The sequence below is a fragment of the Camelus dromedarius genome, chromosome 5 (genome assembly GCF_036321535.1).
Source record: "Camelus dromedarius isolate mCamDro1 chromosome 5, mCamDro1.pat, whole genome shotgun sequence".
NCBI lineage: Eukaryota > Metazoa > Chordata > Mammalia > Artiodactyla > Camelidae > Camelus > Camelus dromedarius.
The window spans coordinates 20906655-20924701 of NC_087440.1; the positions used below are offsets into that span (position 1 = coordinate 20906655).

Genomic DNA, 18047 nt, shown 5'->3' on the forward strand with positions numbered 1-18047 from the left:
TGTAACGTGTGAGGGATATAAACTAGGCGATTTTGTGTGCAGGGTGACCTGGGTTACTTGAAGGGTTATGGGCTGAGAACTGTAAAAAGCTCCCCTGCTAGAATTCCGTCATAAAGTCTTAAGTGATCAACCACTTGAAGGTGAGTGCTGGAAAACCAGTGGTTACCGCATGGACCAGGGTATTGAAAACAGCCTTTGAGAAAGACAAGGTCAAAATGAAGTTAAGCTAACTTTATCGTAACTTCTTTAGGGTGGTGAATCTAGAAAACGTAAACTCTTGGGGAAAAAAAGAACGTGCTTATCGCAGAAGATGTAGGCATCTTCTCCGGAGAATTGTTCACCTTTACCGCCCGGCCGCTCTCTCGGGCCCTCGGTCTCCGCCGCCGCGTCCCCGAGTCCCGGCAGGTTGCCCTCGGGCTAGGGCAGCCGGGGCCGAGCCTCGCAGATAGCGGTGCGCTGCACCTGGCGGATCAGCAGGCCTCTTGGGAATCGCGGACACAGCCGCGGCCTAGATCCGAGGCCGAAGCTGAGAGGCTCAGCGTGGGAAACCCCGCCGCCGCGTCGCAGGCCCCGCCCCGGCCCCGCCCCCTCCGGCCCGCGGCCCAACGGTCGCCCCTCGGCGCCAGCCCCGCCCCTCCCAGGCCGCCCGTGGCGCGCCGGCGCCTGCGCAATCGCCTCCGAGCGCCCGGACCGGGATGGCGGCCGTTTTGGAGTCGCTGCTGCGAGAGGAGCTGTCGGTCGCAGCCGCCGTGCGGTGGATCGCGCGCAGCGCCCAGAGTTCGGAGGTAACAGCGCCGACACGCCCCCAGTCAGACTCGAATCTGCTTCCAGTGGGAGATACCAGCCCTTCGGTCCCCTTTCTCTAGGGTGCCTGGCTGTCAGCCCGGGCCGAGTGCACTCCAACTAGGGGCTGCTTCCCCTCAGCGCGCCCTGCGGCCCCGGCTGCTCGCGGCCCGGGGTTGGCAGCTGACCCTCTCGCCCCTCGCCACTTCTCTCTCAGGATGACCCCGGGGAGGCGGCCGCGTTGAGCTCACTTCGGCCACTGCGGAAGGAATTCGTGCCATTCCTGCTGAACTTCCTGAGGGAGCAGAGCAGCCGCGTCCTCCCGCAGGGCCCCCCAACCCCCGCCAAGGCCCCGGGCTCCTCGGCAGCCTTGCCAGGGAGGCCGGGGGGCCCGCCGCGGGGCGGCCGCGGGGCGCGCAGCCAGCTCTTCCCTCCGACCGAGCCTTCGAGCGCTGCCGCCGCCGAGGCCCCTTCGGCCCGCCGTGGGGGCAGGAGGCGGGGCCTGGGGCCGGCCCGTGAGCGAGGAGGCCGCGGCCCCGGGGGCTTGGAGGAGGGAGTCAGTGGGGAGACCCCGCCCTGGGCTGGGGGCCGGAGGCCCAGGAGCTCTGGCAGCCCCAGCAGCCCCATCCTCGTGCGCTCTGATCCGCCGAACCTCAGCAACCTGGAGGAGTTCCCTCCCGTAGGCTCGGTTCCCCCCGGCTCTGCAGGGTAAGAATCAGCTCTCAACCAGGAGATGGGTGGCACGAAGGCTCTGCTAGGGGAGTTAATAAGTTAAGACTGGGTGCTCTGCAGTAGAGAGTGGTAATAGCTAGAAGGTTGGGGGTGAGGTAGCTACAGTAATGAGGAACGTTTTGCGCGGAAGCCCAGCTGTTGTGGTGGTGGTGGTGGAGGGGGAGATAATTGAAGATAGGAATTTGAGAAAAACCTGTGGCTACTCTCAGCAGGACCAAGCCTTCACGCAGGATCAACCCAACTCCGGTGAGCGAAGAGCGGTCACTCTCCAAGCCCAAGACCTGCTTCACCTCACCCCCAATCAACTGTGTCCCCAGTTCCCAACCCGCAGTCCTGGACACTAGCCCTTGGGGCCATGGCCTTCCCCCAGGGTGCAGAAGTCTGCAAGAGGAGCGGGAGATGCTCAGGAAGGAGCGGTATGGCCTTGCCGCTCCCTGGGATGTCAGCTTCCTCTGTGGGGGATTTGCAGGGCTTTCCCTGTGATTGATTTGTCCCCTGGGAACCCTGGTCTGTTTCCTGGGCTGTGGATGTCTCCCTGGAGGAACCTGAACATGACTGTGGAAACATGTGGAACATGAGGGGAAACCAGGCTGACTGCTCATGACATTTTTCTTTCCCCATAGCTCCAAGCAGCTGCGGCAGTCACCTACTCCTGTCTGCCCCACCCTAGAATCAGGGTATCCTCACCCCAGCCGAACAGGAAACCTCACAGCTGAACCTGCTGACCCTGCCAGAGTGTCTTCCCGCCAGCGCCTGGAGCTGGTAGCCCTTGTCTACTCTTCATGCATTGCAGGTGAGCGAGACCAAAGGGCCTGGAATGGAGATACTTGTAGAACTATAGAGTAAAAGAATTGATAAGGTATATAGAACTGAGCCTTGGTTCCAAACGGTGTTCAGTACCCTGGAGTTTCTTTTTTTTAATCCAGAGAACCTGGTACCAAACCTCTTCCTGGAGCTTTTCTTCGTCCTTCAGCTCCTTACTGCCCGGAGGATGGTGGCTGCCAAAGACAGTGACCTTGAATCAAGTCCAGGAGCCGTAGGTCGGTCAATAAACCTCTTTTTGAGAAATGGGATCTGGAAATGGAATACTTCTTAACTGACAGCTTGGTAGTGTCCCTCTAGGTTCCCTGGAAAGCCCGCTGTTCCAGAGTGTCCATGATTGTGTCTTCTTTGCAGTGCAGGTTTTGGAGCATCAGTTTCAGTGAGTTTCCCCAGCTGTGGCATTTGAGTCTTATTTCCATTGTCCCTTGGATCTCTGCATACTTGTGCTAGCACAAGTGCAGTGACCCTAGACTTCTCCGTGTATGTAACCTTGAATTTTGTGTCAAAGCTATAAATTTAGCTCCTAAAAGAATCAAATTCCCCCCAGTGGTCTTGGTAGCTGATCTTTGGGTTTATGACTTACGTTTCTGTCCTGCTCTCGTTCCCTGCTCCATAAGGTCTCATGTCGTGCCCCTTTGCCTTCCTCTTCTTTAATCCTTGGCCCATGACTTTTCATCACACACCTGCACCATGCCCCAGATAATGCTCTGTGTGGTGTGCAGGTGCCAGCCTCCTGTTTGCAGTCTGTTCCATTCTTAGTCATGTGTGCTCTTTTCCCTGTAGTGTGCTTTCCCACCTGGACAAAGGGACCTTGAAGCTGTTGGCTGAGAATGAGCGGCTACTGTGCTTCTCGCCAGCTCTGCAAGGACGCCTCCGAGCTGCCTATGAGGGCAGTGTTGCGAAGGTAGTGACCCCATCTTAGATGTCTCCTGGCCTGGACCTAACCCTTCCCAGTCTCATCATTCAGGCAACCCCCTCACACTGGTCTAGTGTCATGTGGGTTAACTCTGGGCAAGAATATGGGGGTGAAGTTTTCTGAACGTGAGCTCTGTGGCTTCAGTCCCTAATGTCATTGCTGTATTTCAGGTCTCCCTGGAGATGCCACCTTCTGCTCAAGCTGTCTCCTTTCAGCCAGAAACTGACAACCGTGCCAACTTCTCTAGTGATCGAGCTTTTCATACTTTTAAGAAACAGAGGTGATAAGAAAAGGAAGCTTTGGGGGAGGGGATGAAGCAGCATTTTCTCTGGGATAAGCAGCCTGTGTTATTTTCATAGAAGCTAGAAGTTTGGCGCTAACAGGTGGTAGTTTAGCACCATCAGGCCCTTCCTGCCAATCATCTTAAAGACGACTTAGCCTCATTCTATTTCATGCCCATGGATTTGAACCTCACCCTAGCACCTTCCTCACAGGTGTGTGACTCTAGTCACATGGTTCTCAGACGAGAGTGCCAGGTGAACTTCAGCTGCCCACAGAAGTGTGTGTAGCATGTGGTGTACTGCTACTTGGACTGGAGCATTATCATCATGCAGAGAACCTTGGAGAGGATAGGAGTGGGGCTGTGGATAGTCTTGTCCTCGGTTCTTCTGAGCTAGGGAAGGTGCTCCTGGGAATGAGTTAGGTCAGCTGTGCTTCAGTTGATCAGACATTCTTATGTGTGTGTCAGGGATGTGTTTTATGAGGTGCTTCGAGAGTGGGAAGATCGCCATGAGGAGCCTGGCTGGGATTTTGAGAAGGGCTTGGGCAGCAGGATCAGGTACGTGCTTGTACACCGGTCACCTTGTCTGTCTTGCTTCCAACGGTGAGCAGCTTAGTGGTGCTTGGGTAGCTGATTGGAAGAAGGCTTTTCCCCCATTCCTTCCAGCCCAAAGCTGTTATCGTCTGTCCTCTTTAATCTCCCCAGTTACTGCTAGCTCTCCCTGTACTCAAAAGGGATTTGTCTCTCCAGCTCCTTCCACTCAGAAATGACTCATACTTGCTCTGTGATTGCAAGTGCTTGGAAAAGTGGAATGCTTTTATTCCAGGTTGCTTGAGTTTTGGCCCAAGTCACTGGTTAGATCCTTTTTGACCTCCATTTTCTTCATCGTCTAGTTTGGCAATACTGAGAACTTTGCATACAAAGCTAGATAACTAGGATGCAGAAAGAATGTCTTCTTGTCCCATGATCTACCTTCCATGTTGGTTGTGAAGCTCATTGGTGCTCAGTGTAGACTGAAGACGAGAGGGGTGGTATTATTTCATGTTGGGTTAAGTGTATCTCTAGCCTTGAGGGATCTTGTCCCTTACTTTTTCCTGTATCACTATGCCAGCCAGCTCTGGCAGAGATCTGCTCAAGTCCTTGGTAAAGGGCTGAAAGGCCCAAGGATTGGTTTGTTCTCTCAGATCTTTCTCCTCCCTTTCTCCTTCCCTCACACTCCATCCCTGCTTCTTATTCCTCAGAACCATGATGGGTCACCTCTCTGCAGCCGGCAGCCACAGCCATTTTGTTCGACTTTTTCAAAAACAACTTCTCCAGGTAATAGCCCCAGCAGGAGATTAATCTACAGTGACAGTATGTATTATGGGCAACTAAGTAATGGCTGGTACTTGGGGAAAGGGTGGGCAGGCAGGCAGGTAGGTCCGTGGCTGGAGATTGAACAAGAGTTCTGCTCTTCGGGTGGTGGTGGAAACTCAGGCAGCCAGAGAGGAGCTCGCACTCTCTCACATGCCCTGCACCTCTGCCTCCCCAGCCTCCCCACGCACCCAGCTCCTCTGGCCTTCCTTCAGTCTGTCACTACTTCCGTGCCCTTGATTTGTGCCATGGTAGAAAGAGCATGGGCTTAGGACTCTGGCCTGGTGTCAGATCTCAGCTCTCATGACCCTAGACAAATGTTGAATCTTGCAGTTTCAGTTTCTTCACCTGTAAAAACAGTATAATCCTGACCTTGAAAAATCGTATCTATGGCACGTGATACAGGGTTGGCATCTCCTAATTGTTCATTGCTTTCTCCTTATTCTTTTCAGTCCTCCTTTCCAGAGAAACTTACTGGTTTTTTGATTTGCCTCCTCTTCCCCCTGCCCTAGATGTGTCAGAGTCCTGGTGGTGCTGGGGGCACTGTCTTGGGTGAGGCTCCGGGTGTGTTAAATATGCTTGGAGCTGACAAGCTGGGGCGGTTGCGGCGCCTACAGGAACGGCTTGTGGCCCCTCAGAGCAGTGGGGGGCCCTGCCCACCCCCAACCTTCCCAGGCTGTCAGGGCTTCTTCAGGGACTTCATCTTGAGTGCCAGCAGGTAAAGGTTCCCTGTGTCTTGCAGAGAGTGGGGACAGAGGTCACAAGGGGTCTGTGTTCCCAGAAGGGCAGACAGTTTTCTCTCCTTTGCCTGGAATATGTCAGGGTGGGACTGGGTGATGTCTGGGCTCCTCCTAGCTCACACTTCCTGCCTCCATTTCCCTCCTGTTTTTTTCACCCACATAGGTAACCTCATTGCTCGTTGGCCTCCCCTGTCTAACTTGCTGGGCTTTTCTGTCTGGAGCACCTCTTCTATACTGTGGTTTTTCCTACACCTCATCCAGTGCCTTTTTCCCCCTCCCCTTCATAGCTTCCAGTTTAATCAGCATCTCATGGATAGTCTGAGTTTGAAGATCCGGGAGCTCAACGGCCTGGCCCTGCCTCAGCCTGAGCCTAGTGATGAAGATGGGGAGTCAGACGTGGACTGGCAGGTGAGAAAGCAGGACCAGGGAGGTGATGGGGTTCCCTAGGAGGGAAAGGTTATTTTCAAAAAGAAATCTGTAACAGATTTGGCTGTGTCCTAGAATCCTTATGCTTCAGACCTTTTACTTCCCTGATGCCCTGCAGGGTGAACGGAGGCAGTTTGCTGTGGTGCTGCTCAGCTTGAGGCTTCTGGCTAAATTCCTGGGCTTTGTGGCTTTCCTGCCGTACCGGGGGCCTGAACCACTGCCAACACGTGAGCTCCAGGACTCTATTCTGGCCCTGAGGAGCCAGGTGAATGGGGGCTCTGGTGAGGAGGGAGCTGGGAGGAGCTGCAAGGCAATGGAGTTAGAAGGCTTTCCCTAGCCCCCAGGACCCGCCCACTGACTGACCTGGCTCTGCCAGGTGCCCCCGGTCCTGGATGTGCGGGCTCTGCTGCAGCAGGGGCTGCGGGCCCGTCGAGCCGTGCTCACGGTGCCCTGGCTAGTGGAGTTCCTTTCCCTTGCTGACCACATTGTCCCCATGCTGGACTACTACCGCAGCATCTTCACCCTCCTGCTGCACCTGCATCGGTGAGTGTGGAAAGGGTGCGGGTGGACCGTTGCTGAGGCGGCTGTTTATTTTTATTTATTTATTTGTGGGGTGGGTTAGATTTAATTGTTTGTTTGTTTTTATTGGAGGGACTGGGGATTGAACCCAGGACCTCGTGCATGCTAAGCACATGCTCTGCCACTGAGCTATACCCTTTCCCAAGGTGGCCATTTAGAAGAGGATCGAGCAGCTTGTGCTCCCCGTGTGGTACCATGTAACCGACCCTCAGGGGAGAGGCCAGGCCTTGGTCCACAAGGAAAGTCAGGGGACACTCATTTGTACTTTGGCCCTTTTCTATTCCTACTGTGGCCCAGCTGAGAGGGAGCACAGGTCTAGGAGGGGCAGTGGGACCTGGTCGCCTGCACGATACAGTCCCTTTTAGTTCTGCTTTTGAGAATCACTTTCCCACTGATAGCTTTCTTTTACTCCATTCCACTTCTTTCTTTGCATAAACTCTGTTTACACCCTTATTTACTTTTTAGGAGCTTGGTCTTGTCAAAGGAAAGTGAAGGGGAGATGTGTTTCCTGAACAAGCTGCTGCTGCTTGCTGTCCTGGGCTGGCTTTTCCAGGTGGGCAGATGGAGAGTCCAGGTTGGGGAGGGAAGGTGACTACTGTGGCGGGGAGGGGGAGAGGGAGAATGCCTGAGTCTGAACAAGGGCGAGGCCAAAGGATGAAGAGTAGGAGGTACAGGGATTGCCATAGTTTCAGAGGAAGCTTGCTTGAACCTGGTGTCTGAGGCCTAGAACCATGAGGTAGGAGGTGTGATGAATCAGCTTGCCCTGCCCTAATCTCTTGCCAGATTCCCACAGTCCCTGAGGACCTGTTCTTTCTGGAAGAGGGTCAGTTGGATGCCTTTGAGGTGGATACAGTAGCTTCAGAGCATGGCTTGGTAAGTGTTGGGGTCCAGCCAGAGTCATGGTAAAGAGTAAAAGAGACAGGCTGCCCAGTGGGAGACAAGCCAAAATAGAAGTCCCATGTAATTCTTACGTGACTGCCCCATTTCTGGCACACTGGGAAGGAAGGGAAGCCTTCCCAGCACTGGCCTGTTCTTTCCCCAGGACAGCATGCCTGTGGTGGACCAGCACCTGCTCTACACCTGCTGCCCCTATATTGGTGAGGACACTGGTCTCCCCGCCAAGAGGACCCTCAGTCCTGGCCTGTCCCTTCATGAGTTCCCAAAAGGCACCCTGTAGGCCTAGCACCGTAATGTGTTGTTCTGTTCTTAGGCACTCTCTGGGTGCCTCATTCTCTCTATTCCACAAATGCTTAAAGTCCAAGATGCTTGGGAGGGTGGGTTGTTCTAGAACTAAGCACTTGGGCTTCCCTGACGCAGGAGAGCTCCGCAAACTGCTCGCTTCATGGGTGTCAGGCAGCAGTGGGCGGAGTGGGGGCTTTGTGAGGAAAATCACTCCCACCACCACCACCGGCCTGGGAGCCCGGCCTCCACGGACCACCCAGGGGCTGCAGGTAAGGGGCAGGGCTGGAGGCAGGGGCCTCCCAGTGGGGAGGGGAAAGGGAGCCCTTCACTGCTCTGCTCTGCTCCCTCCTCCCCCCAGGCACAGCTGGCTCAAGCCTTTTTCCACAACCAGCCACCCTCCCTGCGCAGGACTGTGGAGTTTGTGGCGGAGAGAATTGGCTCTAACTGTGTCAAACATATCAAGTGAGCATGGGTTGAGGGGGTTGGGAATGGAGGTGTTGAGGGTCCCAGACTCATTTCCTTACCATTTTTTCCCTTTTAACTCTTAACACCTTGTTGCCAAACTGAGGAAAGTCAGCTGGGGGATGGTGGGGAGGATAAGGGCCAGGTGGGATGGGGGAGGCTCAAATCGCTAGCATTCTTTGAAGTTAGTTCTGACCAGGTTTCCTTGAATTTGCAGCCCCTTTCCAATTCAACCCTTCCAACTGCCTTCAAACCTTGCTGTTCCTGCTGCAGGGCCACGCTGGTGGCAGATCTGGTGCGCCAGGCAGAGTCACTTCTTCAAGAACAGCTGGTGACACAGGGACAGGAAGGGGGAGATCCAGCCCAGCTGTTGGAGATCTTGTGTTCCCAGCTGTGCCCCCACGGGGCCCAGGCACTGACCCAGGGGCGGGAGTAAGACACCAGTCTGTTTGGACCCTCTCATCTCCACTCTCTGCTTAGCTTTTACTTCTGTCCTTTTTTCCTCTTTCACATTCATCCTTTATTCTATGTCCTCTCCTCACCCTGCTTTTCTTCATTCTTTTTTTGCCTGCTTTGTAAGTTTTTATCTTTGTTTTTAGAGGTTTTGGGTACCAAAGTCCAAAATTGAATTGGAAGCCTATCTGGTTGGGTGTCCCATTCTCCCAGCACCTGGGGGTGGGGCCGGAGGGCGGACAGTGCTTTCCTCTGAGGCAGAGCCCTCCCACCTCAAGTGATTGGTGCAGCCAGGGCATTTCCTTCTGTGAGCCAGGCTGAAATATCTAGCCATCACTGACTTCTGTTTATCTCCTTTCAGGTTCTGCCAAAGGAAGAGCCCTGGTGCTGTGCGGGCATTGCTTCCCGAGGAGACCCCGGCAGCTGTACGTGGGAAGGAGTCCTGGGGTTAGCGGGCTGGGAAAGGAGCACTGCAGGGCTGTGTGTGCATGTGAGACAGAAAAAAGCATGCACAGGAGGCTGCCGGTGGCAGATGGATCTGTCCTGGACTTGGGCATTCATCACTGTCCCTAACTTGCCGCTGACTCTGGCAGTTCTTCTGTGCCACAGGTTCTGAGCAGCGCAGAGAACATTGCTGTGGGGCTTGCAACAGAGAAAGCCTGTGCTTGGTTGTCAGCCAACATCACAGGTAAGATCCAGGAAAGGGGTGTGGCTGACCAAGTTTGTCAGGAGTGAACTGGCAGAAAGTTGGGGGACACCTGGGTGAGACAGGGTTCAGAGCCAGTCAGGAAGGGTGTGGGCTGGCATGGCGAGCCTGTGCAGGGCTTCTCTGGTGACCCCTTTTCTGTCCCCCTCTGACTCGCAGCGCTGATCAGGAGGGAGGTGAAAGCGGCCGTGAGTCGCACGCTTCGAGCCCAGGGTCCTGAGCCGGCTGCCCGGGGGGAGCGGAGGGGCTGCTCCCGTGCCTGTGAGCACCATGCTCCCCTCCCCTCCCACCTCATCTCCGAGATAAAAGTACACAGCTCCCTACTCCCTTCGGCTCCCCTCTTCCCTCTCCCTGCTCTCTTCCTGGCCTCCCTTTCTCCCTCGGCTCCAGTATTTGTGTAGCAGCTTCCTGTGTTGTCCAGCTAGTTCCCGTTTTATTCGTTATCGAATGGGATTAGGTAGGGCAGAACTGAGCTGAATGGTTTTCATAATTGCTCTTCTCGGCTTTTGGTACTTGACTCACCCAAGAAGGTGAAAAGAAAACGGGTAGCTAAGAAAACTTGACTGAGTATATGTTACACAGATGACAGGAGTGGGGTGGGGAATGGCTGGCCAGTGCAGTAGGGAAGTCTCTAAGGGGCAGTTGTTCCAATATTGGGGTAGGATTTCAGAAAAGTTCTATGTAGGGGGTGATGCTTTTGACTTACAGCCAGTAAGAATAAACTGACTATCTAGAGCAGGAGTCAGCAAACAACCCATGGGCCAAATCCAGCCTGCAACTTGTTTTTGTAAATAAAGTTTTATTGGAACACAGCCATACTCATTTCAAGTACAAATTGTCTGGGGCTGCTTTCGTGCTCCAGGAGCAGAGCTGAATGGTTGGGGCAGAGACCTAGTTACTGTTTGGCCCAGGTCCGGGGCAGTAGTATAGGAGTAAAGATCTGGACTAGGAACTAAGAAGGAATGACTAAAATTAGAGAGGATATAAAGAGGAGATGCCATCAGCTACTGGTTTTTAGTATGCAGAGGATTTCTGTACTGAAGTCTCAATTCTCCTGAAAAGATGAACAGAATCATAAGGGACAGAAATGTTACAACGTACGTAGTGGGACAGTTCCCCTAAGTCCCCTGAAGGACGTTCAGAATAAGATGCTCTCTGGGAGTTGACTAGGTGTGACTTTATCCCAAGATGAGTGACATCTCTGGAGCTCTCTGGCAGCACATTGTCCCTCGGCTTACCTGCTCCATCTTTTTGCCCTATTAGCCGCTTAATTACTTCTCCCAATTGTGCTGTCTTGCCCGAGCCCCAAGTCTTAGGGCTCAGTCTCTACACCCCAGGGCCCTGTCTTCCTTATCCTTCTGCTTCTCTCCACTGGCTGATTCACACCCCAAGCCTGGCATGAAGCCTTACTCTGCCTCTACCCCTCTCTCTCTCCAGGATGTGCTCTCCCTGGCCGTGGGGCCCCGGGACCCTGATGAGGGAGTTTCCCCAGAGCATCTGGAGCAGCTCCTAGGACAGCTGGGCCAGACGCTGCGGTGCCGCCAGGTGAGACAATGGCAGGATGCTCTCATGTATCTTGTCCAGTGCCCGAGAACTAGAGCTGCCCTGGCTCGGGCTGCTGCTCTAAGGATGGTGCTAATGTCCAGGGTCTCCCTGCTTTTCCCCCACAGTTCCTGTGCCCACCTGCTGAGCAGCATCTGGCAAAGTGCTCTGTGGAGTTAGCATCCCTGCTTGGTATGGCTCCTTTTTATCACATCACTTTGTTGCCAGATCCCCCAGTTCTCAGGGTTGGGTACAAGCAAGAGAGAAAACGGAGCTTTCTTCTGCTCTTCCTCCCAGGGGCTGGCCATGTGACACCGTCTCCATATCTTAAAGCTTGGCTTTCCTCTCTTCCTACAGTTGCAGATCAGATTCCTGTCCTAGGGCCCCCGGCACAGCACCGGCTGGAGAGAGGGCAGGCTCGAAGGCTCCTGCTCCTGCTGCTTTCCCTGTGGAAGGATGACTTTCAGGTGCCCGTTCCACTGCAGCTGCTGCTGAGCCCAAGGAACGTGGGGCTTCTGGCAGACACTCGGCCAAGGGAGGTGAGCCAGAGAGGTGGGTGGATGGGGAGCAGGCAGGCTTCTTAGAAGCCTCTGCAGTCATGTTTCACACCCATCACCCTCACCCCAAATGTATTAGCTGGTTTAGTCCCCCTTTTCTGGGGCTGAGCTCATTTTTTCTTTGGTGCTAAGATGGACTCCCTCAGGCAGCTACCCCAGCACCTCTTAGAGCTCTGTGGTTTGGGAAATCATGACAGATGCAAATGACTTCTGCTCAGCTCCTCCTCCCTCTTCAGCAGCTCTGTCCTTTGTACCAGGGTTGCTGTGCAGTCCTCACCACCCTGACCTCCTCCTCTGTGTGTGTTGCAGTGGGACCTGCTGCTGTTCTTGCTCCGGGAGCTGGTAGAGAAAGGTCTCATGGGACGGATGGAGATAGAGGCCTGCCTGGGCAGCCTTCATGAGGCCCAGTGGCCAGGGGTAAGGAGTCCTTGTCTCCTCCTAACTGGGGAGAGAATAGGTGTCATATGTCCCTTTTATCATGAAAGGAGGCAAGTGATGGGGCCTGGCTTTCTTAAGATCTTCCCAAAGCTCAGTGGATTTTGTGACTGTCCTGAGGCCAACCCTGAAATGGAGTGACTGCTCTGGGGGGCCTCCTTCACATTTAGTTTCTTCAGCCATAAAATGGGAGTAATTTATACCTCCTAGGATTTTTCAAGATGAAATAATACACATATTAAGTACTCACCAGGTGGTTCTGAGCCTCCCATTAGAGTGCACGCTCCCCGCCGGAACTTGAGCATCCTGGAGTACAGATGGGACAAGGCTTCAAGTCCATTTCAATGTAGAAGGCAGTTGGGAAAAAAAATAACTAGGTTGTCTACTCACTGGTTAGCTAGGGCTCAATATTTGGGATTGACTTTTGGTAGAAAGGATGAACCATTCAGAATTATGTGTCTGCCTTTTCTTTCCTCTTTCTGCTTATTCCAGGATTTCTCTGAAGAATTAGCAACACTGTTCAGCCTGTTTCTAGCTGAGCCCCATGTGCCAGAACCACAGCTAAGAGCTTGTGAGCTGGTGCAGCCAAACCGGGGGACTGTGCTGGCCCAGAGCTAGGGCCGGGAGGTGGCCCTCCCTTGGGCATCTCACCAGAACGCTGGAACCCAGCCTGACTGTGCCTCAGGAGGCCCCAGAGTCACCACAAGTGCCCACTGCCGACTCCTGCTGGTGTGGGAGTAGCTAAGTCTGTCTTGAGGCTTCCTGCTCACGTATGAAGGAAGCGGGTGGTTGCCTGGCATGCCACCGGCTGGAAGCTCACCATCCCAAGTCGTAGAGGAAGGACAAGGGGTCACCTGATTCAGGATTGTGGTGGAAAAGCCTAGAGACTCCAGTCCTGGAACAGAAGAGTTGGCATTTATTACTTGGATACTAAGTGAAATGACGTGTGGGGATTCGACACGGGATTCGAGCCCCACCTGCTGCTATCCCAACATCTCTTAAGAGCTCTGTGGTTTGGGAAATCATGACAGAGGCAAATGACTTCTGCTCAACTTGTGAGTAAAGTTAAAACATGAATCTTGGGAGACTACATTTTTTTTTTTTTTTAACCACCAGGAGCTGGACTGTCATCTCCTTAAAAATGTGCAACAGATGAGGCGGGGCTCGCCCGACAGAAAGTTGCCTTTTCCCTGCACCCCGCCTGCCTTCAGCCCCGTGCACATAGTAACTCTGACCCTAGCTCCATCCAGGGGCCAAGCACGGGCAGAACGTTAGCGCTTTTTAAAATAAACTGTTTTCTTTACCGAGGGCTTCATGTCTAGTTATTTTCACCTTACTCTCTTCCCTACAGAAGGCTGCAGTCTCAGGTAGGCTTGGAGGTGGGTGTTGACCGGGCAGAGCTGACCCAGTGGCCTGGCCACTTAGCCGTGCCTAACGTTCCATCACGTGAGGCCCTGCAGGCCAGAGAGCCAGAGGCCTGTGTTAACTCATTGCCAGCAGTATTGACTTCTGTGTGCAACTCCCTTTAAAGGTTTAGGATATTGTGCCGAGTTTCTACTCACCAGATACTGCCCACTGAACTAAATGGGGGCAGCTTTTGTGATGCCTGTTTTATTGTGGCTGAGGGTGTCTGAGTTGGCTCAGAAAAGCATGTCTACAAATGATACACTGATTTTGGCTAAGAAAGCACTACCTTGATAACGTGCATCAAATTCACTCCTGAAAAATTCATGGTTTTTCTACTTTGGCAGTGTGTGCAAAGAGATTCAGGCTCTTTCAGGGGAAGGAGAGGGTACTCAGTGAACCCTCTTGAAGTGGCTTGCAAAATCTGTGCAAACGTGTGTATTTCTTAGAGGAACAGTTCCCAGCTGTCAGAATTCTCCAACCGAAGAAAGGGTAGTAGGTAAGATGCTCTGGGCCTAGAGGGGTTTGCTGTCTGACTTCAGTAAATCTGGTGGGGAGCCTTTACTCACAGTAGGTCCCATCAGCACAGAAAGTTAAAATGGGGGTGGGGAGGTCTCACACCACTCTAACCGTTTCTGCCCAGTCAGGCTGTGACACTCCCTACCCCTCAGCTCTTCCTAGTTAATCACTCTGTTAATAAGTTTGCATCTGAACCTTTTTCTTCATCTCTTCATTTTCAAAGGCCTTAATTCTTGTCCTTTAAGTCCAATTTATACTACAGCAAGTTCTGGAAGTTCTGAATGCCTGGGAACCAAAACAGTTCTAAGAAATGTTCAATCTTTCTGCACCCATCAGGTGTGGTGGAACGAAAGCACTGCCCTGGGAAGCTGAGCCCGGAGGTAAGAAGTCGGTAGTTACTTGAGACACCCAGCTCCATGTGAGGTGGGACAGGCAGGCAAGGGGGCAGGAAAGCCTGAAGCCGCAGGGATGCTGGGTTAAAGGCCATTCAGTTAAACTCAGCACGGGCCCAACTCAGAAAACTGCTGTCCTGTGTGGACCTTAAAGGCCTCCTTTAGGCCAGCAGTAACATAACAGGAATTACAGACAGGCAGCCAATGAACTTAGTATTTAGGTTCCTTTCCATATGCCTGCTCTCTGCTAATTGTCTAAAATAGTGGTTTTCAAAGTGTGGTTTCCAAGCAAACTTATGATCACCTGGGTCTTCCTAGAAATACAAATATGTGGGCCGCTCTCCTGGCCTACTGAGTCAGAAACCCTGGGGCGTAACAAGTCCTTCAGGTGATTCTGACCACAATGATCTCTTGAGAACCACCTGTCTAAACCAAAGTCTGACTTCATCATGGTCGTTTGGAGCCAGGTCCCTGGATTATCCTTAACGCCTCTGCGTTTTGCTGTAAGATCAGCCTCAGTTAATGTTCTCTAGCTTTGCTGACTCACATGCCCGCTGTGGGGCTTCTCTAGGTAGGGGGTACGGTCACCTCCGGGCTACTCACGTGTTCAGGTTCCCGTTGCTGGCTCTGCCTCAGAAGTCCTAGAGGTGCACATCTGTTGAGCTTCCTCCCAGGGGACTGTGGTCACCACTGGGTGTAGTGATGACTGTTCTGGAATCCTCCCTCAAGTTCGTATTAGGGCCATAGGCTGCCACAGTTGGCAACTAACCTGGTTGCCATTTATGTGCAAAGCAGCGCCCAGCTCATGGGAAACCCTCAGTACATATGCGTAAACTATACTCGAAATGGGGCCATAAGCAGTTGCTGCCATCATAATCTCCAGACTGAATTCTGAGCTCAAATGACACACTCAAGCTATCCCAGTCTTCACTGAATAAAAGTACATGTCGGACTTTTACTTTGCAAATGTTCTGACCTTTCCAGTCAGTGGTCTTAGTAAGAGATTTATATGAAAAAAAGATGGGAGTACATAAATAGGGTGTTAAATAAATCAAGTGTCACAAAAAATTGTAACAAGAAAAATAAGTTTAAAAGCAATTAAAAAAAAACCTTCAATAATATATAAATAACTGAATCTGAGGTAAGAGAAGAAAATCCTGCAAACACTTTTAGAAAAATAAATCTCTACTGTACGGTAATTTACCTTTTTACCACATCTTGTCAATCCCCGTGTGGTCTCCCTCTTCTGGTGCCCAGAACTGAAACTGAGAATCTCGCCCATCCCTACCACTTACAGGTAACCACAGAGAATATTCAGCGCTCGGGTTCAGCCAGGCTAAGGTACAAGAAAACTGAACCCATTCTCCAGCCCATCCTAGACTAGGAGGGGCGACAGCATCATGTGGAATGCTTGAGAGACTGCTGAAGGCTGGGACCAAGGCTCTGAGTGAGGTAAGGAATGGAACTGAGCTTCCTCCTAACAAGTCACTTACCTCCTCTAGGAGGTCCATCGTCTTCCTGTCTTCAAAAGACAACTTTCCCTCACTGAAAGACAAGTGAGAGACAACCCCCCACCCCCAGTCCCCTCAAAGAGCTAGGCCCTTGCCCTGACCCCAGCTCCATCCCAAGAGCTTCTATGGTGGTCCTCCCACTCCACCGAGCTCTGGGTGACAGCTCTGCCGCAGAGCACTACTCAGTGCTCCTGACTGGAGCAAAGACCCCAACAAATGTCTTCTCCTGAGAGAGAAAGGAAGAAGGGAGCAAAGCAAAAATTAATAAAGTGTCTTGTAAAAATTCAAGAAGGAGAAACAATTCTAAATCAGTGTTCTGGTTTGTGCAGCTGTTTTTTTAAACCATTTTTCTGTTTTGGTATTTCCTAGCACTTGTCCCGCCGTGGAGCTGAACGCTGGAGACAGATTCTGAGCAGAGTCTCGGCCGACGGCTGCTTGCTTCCCTCCTAACCCAAGGGCTGTGCTGAACTAAGGAAGCACCGTGTCAGCACCGCAGTCTCCCAGCCCCGCTGGCTGTGAGCGAGTGGCCTGTCTGCCACGGGGTCCCAGAGATGGGAAAGGAAGGGGAGCAATCCAAAACATGACGGGAGCTTCATTCAGTCTGGATGGCCAGGGCCAGGAGCTCAGATCCCCTTGCTCTGCAGAGGTGCCAGCCGTGTGTGACCAAGAGTACTGACCGGCCTTCGTGGGCAACTCGGGGCTGAGGGCTGGCTGCCCAGTCAGCACAAGCAGGGAGCCTCGGCTCTTCCTGCGTCGAGATACAGAGAGCAACGAGAGCTGCCCCAGCATCTCTGGGGCATCCTGAAGCGCCATCTTGATGGGGAGATGCTAACTACCAAGGAAGGAAGCCAGTCTGGCTATAACCAGCGGCTGCTGTTTGATGAAGGAGCTTAGGAGCTGAGGGGGAAATCCTGGAGCACCGAGTTCTACCTGAAATAAAGCAGAGAGGGAAGAGTTAAAGGTGGAAACAGAGCCGAGAGCACAGCCGGGGCACACTTCAGCCGTAAGTAGCCACCCCGGGCTGCTGTGATGGCAGAAGCTCTGAGCCGAACTGCCTACAGCCCTGAGCTCTGCTGTTCAGGTCTAGGCAGAGGTCTCACTTCCCAACGACAAAGGTCAAGTCGGAACTGAGGCTGCTGCTTTGCCTCACAAGGACTCATCTATGTCCTGCGGACCGTGGGAACAGCCAGAGAATGTAGGCCGCCAGGCTCTGGTAATAGCAGCTTTAGAGAAGGGTGATCAGTTCTGTCTCATTTCTTCCACTCTGATTCCTCACTGATTTGTGACCCACGAAACCCCCGAGTCTCCAGCTCTCAGGTCACAAGTCCTGGTTACTGAAGGATGTTGAACAGCTAAACAGAAAACTCCCATGGGGCTAGGGTCAGCCGCACAGGGCAGATCACCTGGGCTAGGTAGATGACTCTGGTGACCTCCTTCCCTTCCACAGTGAGGGGCTGCAGGATCCAGGCGCTGGGCAGGATCTCCCCCCGCACCATCTCCCTGCTGGGTCTCGGCATGGATACATCATACACAGACTGAGCTGCCATGATAGACAGTGGCCCCTGGAAACAAAGTAGTGTGAGTTCCGCCCACGTGATGTGGCTCAAACAGGGCCAGGCTCCTGTGCAGTCAGGACCATGGAAGGCAGCACCCAGCCAGCCTTTAAGCACCCCTGCCCCCAAACCCAACTTGCCCTCCTCCTGGAGGACCTGATGCACAAAGACTGCATCTCATAACACACCGGCCCAGGTTCCTCCCTCCATATCTTTACCACCGGCAAGGCAGGCACCTCTTTGGCTTCCACGCAGACACAACAGAAATCCCGTGGCTGCTTCATTGCACACAGGGCGGTATTGCACACCAAGTACACTGGAGGGGCAGGGATGGGAGAGTCAGGAGGTGCATGGACAGACCTAGTTCTGTCCCGCAATACCCCATCATTCCACAACCCAACACCCCACTGGGCCCAGCCTGAGTGCCTGGCCTCCCGAGAGAGCTGCCTCTGACCCTGCTGCCTCTGTCCCCTGCACTCACCTAGATTGATGCTGTTGGTCACCCGCTGATGCAGCCTCGCTGTCTGGATGGGTTGGTGGTACAGGGGCCACAGGGTGGGGTCACTCACAGCTGCCCACACATGAGACAGCGGCTGGGACACCACGCCTGCCCCTAGGAAGCCATGTCGAGTGGAAGAGAACACCTTGTTGTACAGCTGCACCTCCTGCTCCTCACCCTGATGGCTGGGGGAGACACCAA

At 53.2% G+C, this 18047-nt stretch overlaps 2 protein-coding genes across 13 annotated transcripts in view; one reads left to right on the top strand and one right to left on the bottom strand.

Moving 5' to 3' along the window:
- The first annotated feature begins 662 nt into the window (after positions 1–662).
- On the top strand, positions 663–13271 carry CDAN1 (codanin 1). 7 transcript variants are annotated; one of them, XM_064485686.1, is made up of 28 exons: positions 663–785; positions 1001–1491; positions 1725–1931; positions 2139–2308; positions 2442–2555; positions 2638–2716; positions 3121–3241; positions 3424–3533; positions 4002–4091; positions 4775–4850; positions 5399–5604; positions 5914–6034; positions 6171–6317; positions 6429–6595; positions 7097–7184; positions 7415–7504; positions 7674–7728; positions 7949–8082; positions 8172–8275; positions 8549–8707; positions 9090–9153; positions 9338–9416; positions 9594–9742; positions 10872–10979; positions 11105–11168; positions 11334–11515; positions 11843–11950; positions 12461–13271. In XM_064485686.1, exons 1-28 carry the CDS (start codon positions 696–698, stop codon positions 12584–12586), a joined length of 3699 nt encoding a protein of 1232 aa, XP_064341756.1. In that variant the 5' UTR covers positions 663–695; the 3' UTR covers positions 12587–13271. The 7 variants fall into 7 exon arrangements, 5 of the variants coding, with proteins under 5 accessions (XP_064341756.1, XP_064341754.1, XP_064341753.1 ...); XM_064485683.1 differs by having other exon boundaries at positions 687–785; positions 1728–1931; XM_064485684.1 differs by having other exon boundaries at positions 11105–11515.
- STARD9 (StAR related lipid transfer domain containing 9) overlaps positions 12987–18047 on the bottom strand; it is a 111283-nt gene continuing 106222 nt past the window's right edge. For all 6 annotated transcript variants that reach the window (XM_064485676.1, XM_064485677.1, XM_064485675.1 and 3 more), the window contains 4 exons: positions 17829–18031; positions 17584–17663; positions 17198–17356; positions 12987–16724 (listed from right to left, as the gene is read on the bottom strand). In XM_064485676.1, the coding sequence (XP_064341746.1) occupies positions 16623–16724; positions 17198–17356; positions 17584–17663; positions 17829–18031 (544 nt within the window). In that variant the 3' untranslated portion in view covers positions 12987–16622. The remainder of the gene's footprint in view (positions 16725–17197; positions 17357–17583; positions 17664–17828; positions 18032–18047) is intronic.